Source organism: Phyllobates terribilis, unplaced genomic scaffold (genome assembly GCF_046119375.1).
Source record: "Phyllobates terribilis strain yellow unplaced genomic scaffold, ASM4611937v1 Scaffold_5__5_contigs__length_657084704, whole genome shotgun sequence".
In the NCBI taxonomy this organism is placed as follows: Eukaryota; Metazoa; Chordata; class Amphibia; order Anura; family Dendrobatidae; genus Phyllobates; species Phyllobates terribilis.
In genome coordinates, this window is record NW_027362765.1 from 105,618,916 (window position 1) to 105,632,702 (window position 13,787).

Sequence of the window (13,787 nt, forward strand, 5' to 3'; positions counted from 1 at the left end):
CCCATTGGCGAGCGCCCTGTCCGTTTTACATAGTCCCACCACACGGACGTTAAGTCCGCTCTAGCCTGTATTCATTGTGGATATACACACGATTCCCTGTATACTCACCGAACGACACAATAGTCTCCCTGGCTGTGATCCTCATGTCCTCCACCTCTGACTGGCACAGTCCTGCTATCTGGTCAATGCTGGCAGTGCCCTGTTGGTAGGAGAAGACGCCGGTTACTCATTCACACAACCAGTGCACGTGGATACAGGGTCAATGAAACACTATCCCATAATGAAATGTTCTAGCAGAGTTTGTCAGAATGTAAGATCTCTGCTTGCTGCCAGTAACACTTTACATAGTAATATTTCTCAGAGCTGGGGGTTTGTTACAGTAGTATCAAGTCTACACAATCCTCCATGTCTAAATACATCAACAGCCCAAATCTCCGTTCTGTTTACAATGTATCAGTCTGGACACATAATATATAGTATTTTCTAATAGCAAGCAGAGATCTTACCTGGTATTTTAGTTCCTCGCCACTGGTAACAAAGTTGCAGAATTTCTTCTTGTACAATGCTGGCACTTGTTGCATAAAACAATGTAATGTAAATGTGTGACGTATTACAGGACCGTCTAAGACGAGAGCGGAGAATGGGAGGGCGCTCCATAGCCAGACAAAATATGGAGCCTCCTTTCTGGCGCTGGCATCCACCACCACCACCACTCCTCATACCTGGGCCGGAGCCCTCCAATCTTTCCCGGAGAGGCCCACCCAGGTCCTGTTACAAAAAGACACAGGACTAAACCAGCTCCCTGTCCCCAGTTGCTACGTCATAATGATGGCCTGCTTCTACTTGCAGAACTTTTCAATATAAAATGAAAAGTTTTCTGTACAGATTTATAACCTGTATGGTGAGCACTTTTCCATATTGCAAAGAGCATTACACGTGTTCCTGGCAGGGGTGCACTTACTTTTAGATGTTTCAGGGCTAAGCACGCAGATCGCTGCAGTTTCACATCCTGATCGGAGAGGAGCTCAGTGTAATAGAGCACTGCCTGTAGAGAAAGGAGATCAATGAGCGCTAGAGTACATACATACAGCTGTAGTGTAAATTGCTCTGCACAGCGCCGGAACAAGCAGGGAATGCTGGGAGATTTCAGCTCTGAAACCTGTAGAACAGAGAGTGCTGCGCTAGGATATAGCTTAGGATAAGTAATATATGTAAACAGTGACTCCACCAGCAGAATAGTGAGTGCAGCTCTGCAGTATAATACAGGATGTAACTCAGGATCAGTACATGATAAGTAATGTAATGTATGTACACAGTGACTCCACCAGCAGAATAGTGAGGGCAGCTCTGGAATATAATACAGGATGTAACTCAGGATCAGTACATGATAAGTAATGTAATGTATGTACACAGTGACTCCACCAGCAGAATAGTGAGGGCAGCTCTGGAATATAATACAGGATATAACTCAGGATCAGTACATGATAAGTAATGTAATGTATGTACACAGTGTCTCCACCAGCAGAATAGTGAGTGCAGCTCTGCAGTAAAATACAGGATGTAACTCAGGATCAGTACAGGATAAGTAATGTAATGTATGTACACAGTGTCTCCACCAGCAGAATAGTGAGTGCAGCTCTGCAGTAAAATACAGGATGTAACTCAGGATCAGTACAGGATAAGTAATGTAATGTATGTACACAGTGACTCCACCAGCAGAATAGTGAGTGCAGCTCTGGAGTATAATACAGGATGTAACTCAGGATCAGTACAGGATAAGTAATGTATGTACACAGTGACTGCACCAGCAGAATAGTGAGTGCAGCTCTGCAGTAAAATACAGGATGTAACTCAGGATCAGTACAGGATAAGTAATGTATGTACACAGTGACTGCACCAGCAGAATAGTGAGTGCAGCTCTGGAGTATAATACAGGATGTAACTCAGGATCAGTACAGGATAAGTAATGTAATGTACAGTTAGGTCCATATATATTTGGACACAGACAACATTTTTGTAATTTTGGTTCTAGACATTACCACAATGAATTTTAAACAAAACAATTCAGATGCAGTTGAAGTTCAGACTTTCAGCTTTCATTTGAGGGTATCTACATTAAAATTGGATGAAGGGTTTAGGAGTTTCAGCTCCTTAACTTGTGCCACCCTGTTTTTAAAGGGACCAAAAGTAATAGGACAGATTAAATAATAGTAAATAAAATGTTCATTTCTAGTACTTGGTTGAAAACCCTTTGTTGGCAATGACTGCCTGAAGTCTTGAACTCATGGACATCACCAGACGCTGTGTTTCCTCCTTTTTGATGCTCTGCCAGGCCTTCACTGCGGTGGTTTTCAGTTTCTGTTTGTTTGTGGGCCTTTCTGTCTGAAGTTTAGTCTTTAACAAGTGAAATGCGTGCTCAATTGGGTTGAGATCAGGTGACTGACTTGGCCATTCAAGAATATTCCACTTCTTTGCTTTAATAAACTCCTGGGTTGCTTTGGTTTTATGTTTTGGGTCATTGGTCGTCGTTTCATACTACAGATGGACAATCCGTTTGGCTGCATTTGGCTGGATCTGGGCACACAGTATGGCTCTGAATACATCAGAAGTCATTTGGCTGCTTCTGTCCTGTGTCACATCATCAATAAACACTAGTGACCCAGTGCCACTGGCAGCCATGCATGCCCAAGCCATCACACTGCCTCCGCCGTGTTTTACAGAAGATGTGGTATGCTTTGGATCATGAGCTGTACCACGCCTTCGCCATACTTTTCTCTTTCCATCATTCTGATAGAGGTTGATCTTGGTTTCATCTGTCCAAAGAATGTTCTTCCAGAACTGTGCTGACTTTTTTAGATGTTTTTTAGCTAAGTCCAGTCTAGGCTTTTTATTCTTGATGCTTATGAGTGGCTTGCACCGTGCAGTGAACCCTCTGTATTTACTTTCATGCAGTCTTCTCTTTATGGTAGATTTGGATATTGATACGCCTACCTCCTGGAGAGTGTTGTTCACTTGGTTGGCTGTTGTGAAGGGGTTTCTCTTCACCATGGAGATTATTCTGCGATCATCCACCACTGTTGTCTTCCGTGGGCGCCCAGGTCTTTTTGCATTGATGAGTTCACCAGTGCTTTCTTTCTTTCTCAGGATGTACCAAATTGTAGATTTTGCCACTCCTAATATTGTAGCAATTTTTCAGATGTTTTTTTTCTGTTTTCGCAGTTTAAGGATGGCTTGTTTCACCTGCATGGAGAGCTCCTTTGACCGCATGTTTAATTCACAGCAAAACCTTACAAATGCAAGCACCATACCTCAAATCAACTCCAGGCCTTTTATCTGCTTAATTGAGAATGACATTACCAAGGGATTGTCCACACCTGTCCATGAAATAGCCTTGGAGTCAATTGTCCAATTACTTTTGGTTCCTTTAAAAACAGGGTGGCACAAGTTAAGGAGCTGAAACTCCTAAACCCTTCATCCAATTTTAATGTAGATACCCTCAAATGAAAGCTGAAAGTCTGAACTTCAACTGCATCTGAATTGTTTTGTTTAAAATTCATTGTGGTAATGTCTAGAACCAAAATTAGAAAAATGTTGTCTCTGTCCAAATATATATGGACCTAACTGTATGTACACAGTGTCTCCACCAGCAGAATAGTGAGTGCAGCTCTGGAGTATACATTACTTATCCTGTACTGATCCTGAATTACATCCTGTATTATACTCCAGAGCTGCACTCACTATTCTGCTGGTGGAGTCACTGTGTACATACATTACATTACTTATCCTGTACTGATCCTGAATTACATCCTGTATTATACTCTAGAGCTGCACTCACTATTCTGCTGGTGGAGTCACTGTGTACATGCATTACATTACTTATCCTGTACTGATCCTGAGTTACATCCTGTATTATACTCCAGAGCTGCACTCACTATTCTGCTGGAGGAGTCACTGTGTACATACATTACATTACTTATCCTGTACTGATCCTGAATTACATCCTGTATTATACTCTAGAGCTGCACTCACTATTCTGCTGGTGGAGTCACTGTGTACATACATTACATTACTTATCCTGTACTGATCCTGAGTTACATCCAGTATTAATGTATCTACACAGTGACTCCACCAGCAGAATAGTGAATGCAGCTCTGGAGTATAATACAGGATGTAACTCAGGATCAGTACAGGATAAGTAATGTAATGTATGTACACATGGACTCCACCGGCAGAATAGTGAGTGCAGCTCTAGAGTATAATACAGGATGTAATTCAGGATCAGTACAGGATAAGTAATGTAATGTATGTACACAGTGACTGCACAAGCAGAATAGTAAGTGCAGCTCTGGAGTATAATACAGGATGTAACTCAGGATCAGTACAGGATAAGTAATGTAATGCATGTACACAGTGACTCCACCAGCAGAATAGTGAGTGCAGCTCTGGAGTATAATACAGGATGTAATTCAGGATTATGTATGTGGGGGGAATTACGAGAAATCGCAGTCTGCTGGTGAATGCCTGGCAGACAGCTGTCTACTGTATAGCTTTTAGTGACTGCACTGATAATGAGAATTAAAGGGGTGGGCTGGAATTGAGAGGGAAAAAAATCTACTTTTTTCCAGAAAGAGTGCTACACTTGGCTGAAGATCGGAGGAATATGAGCTTTCTCTGTAATTTTGATACTGGAGACTGCGAATCAAAAACAGGGAAATTTCAGACATTGTCCTGCTTTCCGTCTAAACATTCCTCAGCCGGTCCCGTGGGAATCCTGATTTGCCCCACATGGATTCTGCTTACCAGTCTCCAGTCTGCGGTCAACTAAATGGAGCATAAAAAGAAAATAAATATCCCAGAAAAAGATAAAGAAAAGAACGTGGGAACAAATAGCTGCGTCACCCGAGCCCTAAACTAATGCACAACGGCAGGAACGTCCACGACTGGCGGAGCACAGACACTGGACCCCTCCAGTTTGCTGCTTGTCGGGGTATCAGATATCTTATGTTGCTCATTTTATGTAATGCATTAACGTCTTATATCACGTATTCACAGATACTGCAGCTATAGACACTGAAAAATCCGATGGAATCAGTAATGAGGCTTTGTTCATGGGAACAATTCAATGATTTCTGATTTGTACAAATCGGTTCCAGGGGCTAGAAAATGTCAATGAGCTCAGTGTATTACACTGTGTGCAGAATTATTAGGCAAGTTGTATTTTAGAGGATTATTTTTATTATTGATCAACATCTATGTTCTCAATCAACCCAAAAGACTCATAAATATCCAAGCTTAATATTTTTGGAAGTTGGAGTGGTTTTTTTTTAGATTTGGCTATCTTAGGAGGATATCTGTTTATGCAGGTAACTATTACTGTGCAGAATTATTAGGAAACTTAATAAAAACCAAATATTATCCCATCTCACTTGTTGATTTTCACCAGGTAAACCAATATCAGTGCACAAAATTTAGAAATAAACATTTCTGACATGCAAAAACAAAAAAAAATTAGTGATGAATATAGCCACCTTTCTTTACGATGACACTCAACAGCCTTCCATCCATAGATTCTGTCAGTTGCTTGATCTGTTTTCGATCAACATTGCGTGCAGCAGCCACCACAGCCTCCCAGACACTGTTCCGAGAGGTGTACTGTTTTCCCTCCCTGTAGATCTCACATTTTATGATGGGCCACAGGTTCTCTATGGGGTTCAGATCAGGTGAACAAGGGGGCCATGTCATTATTTTTTCTTCTTTTAGACCTTTACTGGCCAGCCAAGCTGTGGAGTAGTTGGATGCATGTGATGGAGCATTGTCCTGCATGAAAATCATGTTTTTCTTGAACGATACCGACTTCTTCCTGTACCACTGCTTGAAGAAGTTGTCTTCCAGAAACTGGCAGTAGGTCTTGGAGTTGAGCTTCACTCCATCCTCAACCCTAAAAGGTCCCACAAGTTCATCTTTGATGATACCAGCCCATACCAGTACCCCACCTCCACCTTGCTGGCGTCTGAGTCGGAGTGGCGCTCTCTGCCCTTTACTGATCCAGCCTCTGGCCCATCCATCTGGCCCATCAAGAGCCACTCTCATTTCATCAGTCCATAAAACCTTTGAAAAATCAGTCTTAGATATTTCTTGGCCCATTCTTGACGTTTTATCTTAGGTTTCCTGTTCAAAGGTCCCTGAGTATCGCACACCTTGTGCTTTTTGATACTCCAGTAACGTTGCAGCTCTGAAATATGGCAAAACTGGTGGCGAATGGCATCTTGGCAGCTTCACGCGTGATTTTCCTCAATTCATGGGCAGTTATTTTGTGCCTTTTTTGGCCAACACGCTTCTTGCGACCCTGTTGGCTATTTGCCATGAAACGCTTGATTGTTCGGTGATCACGCTTCAAAAGTTTGGAAATTTCAAGACTGCTGCAACCCTCTGCAAGACATCTCACAATTTTGGACTTTAAAGAGCCCGTCAAATCTCTCTTCTGACCCATTTTGCCAAAGGAAAGGAAGTTGCCTAATAATTAAGCACACCTTATATAGGGTGTTGATGTCATTAGTCAACACCCCTCCTCATTACAGAGATGCACATCACCAGATTTACTTAATTGGTAGTTGGCTCTCAAGCCTATGCAGCTTGGAGTAGGACAACATGTACAAAAAGTATCATGTGATCAAAATACTCATTTGCCTAATAATTCTGCACACAGTGTAGTAACTGGGCAGACTGTGCTGCCATCTAGTGGACACAAGGTTAATGTATCCTAACAATGTAACAAAAACGAATTAATCAGGACACAAAAGTGTAAAGGATGATCGAAAGGAATTCTAATGGAAACCAGATGTTCAACCTCTGGACTCTGTTTAATTCAATTATATAAATAGATAATTCATAAGGGGGGAGGGACATCAAAATCCTGTTTTTGGTTATAAAGAGAATTTCTCTAGTGTGAGTGAACATGGCCTAATAGGTACATAAAGTAAATGAGTGCTTGTCCGTGTCTTTGCCTCCCAAGGAATATAAGGCTTTTAGCCGTAGCCTTCCTGTGTCCCCGCAGTCTTTTAAAAGGTGCCTTCACATTGCGTTTAGTTACATGCTTGGTCCAAACACCCCCCACAAAACGGGATTCGGATGTATATGCCAACGGGGCCATAGACTATAATGGTGGCAGAGGGACTGTGCGCTCTGCCGTGCATCATTTTCGGGCGTATACGCCTTCTGTAGATGGATACCCAGACGCAATGTGAAAGCACCCTTACTGTGTCCCTCAATAAATCACTTAAAGGAAACAGGTAACCTTGGAAAATACTATTTATCTGCAGATATAGGGTCTTACAAAAAGTGCGGCTACTGGGAGAAAATTAACCCATTTCCTCCCAGGAGCCGCCGGCTTTCAGTCATGGTTGCATTAAAGGCGTAGATACAGTCACTGTTCACTATATGCACTCCATGGCATTTTGATTGACAGCTCATTCTGCAGCGCTTCTGTGCAAAGCTGGCTGTCAATCCAGGTGCCAGGGCGTGACTAGAGCTGCTGCTGACAGTATACTGAGTGCTGATTGTTATCACTCCCTGCACCGCCCCTATGACTGAAAGCCGGTGGCTCCCTGGAGGAAATAAGTTAATTTTCTCCCAGTATGGTAACCGGGCAACATTTTACCACTATTTACCTGCAGATTAACCCTATATCTATAGGAAAATAGTAAATAAAATTTTCCAAGGAGACAGGTTCCCTTTAATATTGCAGTGAAAGTCATTTCACCTGCAAAACCATGTGGCCGGTACGATCGGCTGTGCTGTCTTGCAGCTGAAACAGCCTGCAAAAATTATGTGATTTTGCTGGGAAAACCATAAAAGGACCACAGCAAGGTCAAAAGCCGCAGAATGACAGCTGCATGTGAACAATGTAGATGAATTTTGATCTCACTTTCAGCATTTGCAAAGTTTGATCTGATGCATACAAATTACTGTATGTAGAAACTGGACTAAAATATCTCATCCAGACACCGGGATTAAACATGAATTTTTTTTTTCTCTTCTTTTCAGGACCAATACCGGCCTCAGCCAGGGGTCATGGATGTTCTGCTCATCTGGGCAGTGCTACCCACCTTCTGCTTGAAGTGCTTGTTCACAGATGCTCTACTGAGGAAGCACGCGGCTGCTTTGCAGAGTTTCATGTTCTGATCTATCTGGAACGTGGCCACGAGCTTCAGGAACTGTGGCAGGGGCTGGAGCCGTGAGATTCGCTTTGCTTTCAGCTTTTTGATCTTCTTCAGGCGTCCGGGAAGCTGCAGGTCTCCAATGAGAGTGACTGCACGGTGGGAGAGAGACACGTGATTCTGATGTCACTTGTACAATGCTCGGTGGTCTCCGGCATGTTTGTGAGAAGTGCAGAACCAAATTTTTAGGAGAGTCATTCACCCAAAATGTTGGTAATACTGCAGTGATAATAAGAGATACTATACCGGCTCTGCATAGTCTCGTGTTGTGCAGCCATTTTAGTCGGTGGAGTGACTTAGCCTGCGGCTACACAGCGGCTTTAGCGACTTTAGTGAAGTATCACTGCTACATCGCAGCATAGTACAAGTGAATGGGGTCACATTGCAACCCCAAGGACACCGCGCCAAGCAAGTCTCAAAAATCCAACATGGTTGGACTTCTTCCAAATTGCTTGTTGCGCTTGCAGTGCCCTTGGGGTCTTAATGTGAACCCATTCACTTGCATAGTGCTGCGATGTAGCAGCGATGGGAGCCGCAGCCAAAGTATAGTACATGTACATAGGGATCGATTCATCATTGCCTTTCTGAAAGATTTTGGCATGAATTACTCTCAATTAGTGACTTTTTGATTTTGCGACAAATTCATTAAAGGATTTGTGCCTTCTTTACAGCAATGTGGATTTTCCAAAAGTTTTGTGCAAAAATTTTGAAACTTTTTAAAAAGTGGCATTTGATGAATCGGACTAAATGTACTCCAGTCTCCCCTGCTGTGAATTTTGCATGCTTGAAAATTTTGCACAAATTTTATGACATTTTGTGGATCACTCGACCACAGAAAAAGATCAAAGGGCTCACCCACCATTTGGACAACTTCTTTTAAAATTTAATAGTCTCATTTGTAAAATAAAAATAACAGATACTTCTCACACCAGCACCGTTCCAGCAATGTCAGCACTGGGTCCATTGGGGTTCATGTGCCATTGTCATGCCGTGTGAGCGCTGCAGGTAATCAGTGGGTGCTATTGGGCTGCTGAACTCTTAATTTCCTTAGGTGAATGTCGGATAAATGGAAGAAGTGAGAGCGCAGCAGCCCAATTGCGAATAATGCTGCGCGAATCCCGGCAGACCCGGTGCCAACATTGCTGGAATGGCGCAGGTGCGAGAGGTTAGTATCTGCTATTTTTATTGTACAAGGGGCACTACTTCACTGAAAAAGGTATTGGCCAGGCAGTGCACAATCCCTTTAAAAACAAAAATAAAGATCATTTTTGACTTTGTGCAAAATTCATGAACTGTATGCGCCATTTTGAAGAATTTGACGCAAAAAAATAGCAAAATGAAAAAGAAAATAAAAATTTATATATATATATATATATATATATACATATACACACACAGTACAGATCAAAAGTTTGGACACACCTTCTCATTTAAAGATTTTTCTGTATTTTCATGACTATGAAAATTGTACATTCACACTGAAGGCATCAAAACTATGAATTAACACATGTGGAATTATATACTTAACAAAAAAGTGTGAAACAACTGAAAATATGTCTTATATTTTAGGTTCTTCAAAGTAGCCACCTTTTGCTTTGATGACTGCTTTGCACACTCTTGGCATTCTCTTGATGAGCGTCAAGAGGTAGTCACCGGAAATGGTTTTCACTTCACAGGTGTGCCCTGTCAGGTTTAATAAGTGGGATTTCTTGCCTTATAAATGGGGTTGGGACCATCAGTTGTTTTGTGCAGAAGTCAGGTGGATACACAGCTGATAGTCCTACTGAATAGACTGTTAGAATTTGTATTATGGCAAGAAAAAAGCAGCTAAGTAAAGAAAAATGAGTGGCCATCATTACTTTAAGAAATGAAGGTCAGTCAGTCTGAAAAATTGGGAAAACTTTGAAAGTGTCCCCAAGTGCAGTTGCAAAAACCATCAAGCGCTATAAAGAAACTGGTTCACAAGAGAACTACTCCAGGGAAGGAAGACCAAGAGTCACCTCTGCTTCTGAGGATAAGTTTATCCGAGTCACCAGCCTCAGAAATCGCAGGTTAACAGCAGCTCAGATTAGAGACCAGGTCAATGCCACACAGAGTTCTAGCAGCAGACACATCTCTTCAACAACTGTTAAGAGGAGACTTTGTGCAGCAGGCCTTCATGGTAAAATAGCTGCTAGGAAACCACTGCTAAGGATTGGCAACAAGCAGAAGAGACTTGTTTGGGCTAAAGAACACAAGGAATGGACATTAGACCAGTGGAAATCTGTGCTTTGGTCTGATGAGTCCAAATTTGAGATCTTGGGTTCCAACCACCGTGTCTTTGTGCGACGCAGAAAAAGTGAACGGATGGACTCTACATGCCTGGCTCCCACCGTGAAGCATGGAGGAGGAGGTGTGATGGTGTGGGGGTGCTTTGCTGGTGACACTGTTGGGGATTTATTAAAAATTGAAGGCATACTGAACCAGCATGGCTACCACAGCATCTTGCAGCGGCATGCTATTCCATCCGGTTTGCGTTTAGTTGGACCATCATTTATTTTTCAACAGGACAATGACCCCAAACACACCTCCAGGCTGTGTAAGGGCTATTTGACTAAGAAGGAGAGTGATGGGGTGCTACGCCAGATGACCTGGCCTCCACAGTCACCAGACCTGAACCCAATGGAGATGATTTGGAGTGAGCTGGACCGCAGAGTGGAGGCAAAAGGGCCAAAAAGCACTAAGCATCTCTGGGAACTCCTTCAAGATTGTTGGAAGACCATTTCTGGTGACTACCTCTTGAAGCTCATCAAGAGAATGCCAAGAGTGTGCAAAGCAGTCATCAAAGCAAAAGGTGGCTACTTTGATGAACCTAGAATATAAGACATATTTTCAGCTGTTTCACACTTTTTTGTTAAGTATATAATTCCACATGTGTTAATTCATAGTTTTGATGCCTTCAGTGTGAATGTACAATTTTCATAGTCATGAAAATACAGAAAAATCTTTAAATGAGAAGGTGTGTCCAAACTTTTGGTCTGTACTGTATATATATATATATATATATATATATATATATATATACACACATTCATACATACATATATATATATATATATACAGTACAGACCAAAAGTTTGGACACACCTTCTCATTTAAAGATTTTTCTGTATTTTCATGACTTTGAAAATTGTACATTCACACTGAAGGCATCAAAACTATGAATTAACACATGTGGAATTATATACTTAACAAAAAAGTGTGAAACAACTGAAAATATGTCTTATATTCTAGGTTCTTCAAAGTAGCCACCTTTTGCTTTGATGACTGCTTTGCACACTCTTGGCATTCTCTTGATGAGCTTCAAGAGGTAGTCACCGGAAATGGTCTTCCAACAATCTTGAAGGAGTTCCCAGAGATGTTTAGCACTTGTTGGCCCTTTTGCCTTCACTCTGCGGTCCAGCTCACCCCAAACCATCTCGACTTGGTTCAGGTCTGGTGACTGCGGAGGCCAGGTCATCTGGCGTAGCACCCCATTACTCTCCGCCTTGGTCAAATAGCCCTTACATAGCCTGGAAGTGTGTTTGGGGTCATTGTCCTGTTGAAAAATAAATGATGGTCCAACTAAACGCAAACCGGATGGAATAGCATGCTGCTGCAAGATGCTGTGGTAACCATGCTGGTTCAGTATGCCTTCAATTTTGAATAAATCCCCAACAGTGTCACCAGCAAAGCACCCCCACACCATCACACCTCCTCCTCCATGCTTCACGGTGGGAAACAGGAATGTAGAGTCCATCCTTTCACCTTTTCTGCGTCGCACAAAGACACGGTGGTTGAAACCAAAGATCTCAAATTTGGACTCATCAGACCAAAGCACTGATTTCCACTGGTCTAATGTCCATTCCTTGTGTTCTTTAGCCCAAACAAGTCTCTTCTGCTTGTTGCCTGTCCTTAGCAGTGGTTTCCTAGCAGATATTTTACCATGAAGGCCTGCTGCACAAAGTCTCCTCTTAACAGTTGTTGAAGAGTTGTGTCTGCTGCTAGAACTCTGTGTGGCATTGACCTGGTCTCTAATCTGAGCTGCAGTTAACTTGTGATTTCTGAGGCTGGTGACTCGGATAAACTTATCCTCAGAAGCAGAGGTGACTCTTGGTCTTCCTTTCCTGGAGCGGTCCTCATGTGAATCAGTTTCTTTGTAGCGCTTGATGGTTTTTGCAACTGCACTTGGGGACACTTTCAAAGTTTGCCCAATTTTTCGGACTGACTGACCTTCATTTCTTAAAGTAATGATGGCCATTCGTTTTTCTTTACTTAGCTGATTTTCTCTTGCCATAATACAAATTCTAACAGTCTATTCAGTAGGACTATCAGTTGTGTATCCACCTGACTTCTGCACAACACAACTGATGGTCTCAACCCCATTTATAAGGCAAGAAATCCCACTTTTTAAACCTGACAGGGCACACCTGTGAAGTGAAAACCATTTCCGGTGACTACCTCTTGAAGCTCATCAAGAGAATGCCAAGAGTGTGCAAAGCAGTCATCAAAGCAAAAGGTGGCTACTTTGAAGAACCTAGAATATAAAACATATTTTCAGTTGTTTCACACTTTTTTGTTAAGTATATAATTCCACATGTGTTAATTCATAGTTTTGATGTCTTCAGTGTGAATGTACAATTTTCAAAGTCATGAAAATACAGAAAAATCTTTAAGTGAGAAGGTGTGTCCAAACTTTTGGTCTGTACTGTATATATATACACACATACATATATACATACATACACTACATACACATATATACACAGGGTGGTCCAAAAGTGTAATAAGGTTATGAAGGTTATGGAACTCCACATTATTCAAGAGTAGTCCGCGAGTATCTTGATGAAACATTTCCTAATAAGTGGATTGGCCGTAGAGGCCCACTTGATTGGCCGGCACGTTCACTAGACTTGACCCCAATGGATTTTTTCTTTTGGGGAGTACTCAAGGACAAAGTTTATAGTTGAAAACCAAAAAGTGTCAGTGATTTGAAAAACTACATAAGAGATGCATTTCAAGAAATTAATACCCAAAGAGACTTGTGCAAAAAAGTTTGTCGAAGCATAAGAGGCAGACTTCAAAGCTGTGCAAATTGTAATGGAAAACAGTTTGAGCACCTGCGTTGATAAAATTTAAGGGCTTTTGTATTATTGTTCAGAATAAAATTTAATTGTCAATGTTATGCTTGTGTTAGTAAATATAATTTTATATATAAATCAAAATAAATGTTATTATTTTCTGTCCACCTACTTTTGGACCACCCTGTATATTATAAATATATACACACACAGTATAGACCAAAAGTTTGGACACACCTTCTCATTTAAAGATTTTTCTGCATTTTCTTGACTATGAAAATTGTACATTCACACTGAAGGCATCAAAACTATGAATTAACACATGTGGAATTATATACTAACAAAAAAGTGTGAAACAACTGAAAATATGTCTTATATTCTAGGTTCTTCAAAGTAGCCACCTTTGGCTTTGATGATTGCTTTGCACACTCTTGGCATTCTCTTGATGAGCTTCAAGAGGTAGTCGCCGGAA

General features: G+C 41.6%; 1 protein-coding gene across 2 annotated transcripts in view; it reads right to left on the reverse strand.

The window, feature by feature from the left end:
• Positions 1 to 13,787, reverse strand: part of RIPOR3 (RIPOR family member 3) — a 151,124-nt gene that overhangs the window by 541 nt on the left and 136,796 nt on the right. For both annotated transcript variants that reach the window (XM_073682709.1, XM_073682710.1), the window contains 3 exons: positions 8,106 to 8,308; positions 962 to 1,045; positions 109 to 199 (listed from right to left, as the gene is read on the reverse strand). In XM_073682709.1, coding sequence (XP_073538810.1) covers positions 109 to 199; positions 962 to 1,045; positions 8,106 to 8,308 — 378 coding nt within the window. The remainder of the gene's footprint in view (positions 1 to 108; positions 200 to 961; positions 1,046 to 8,105; positions 8,309 to 13,787) is intronic.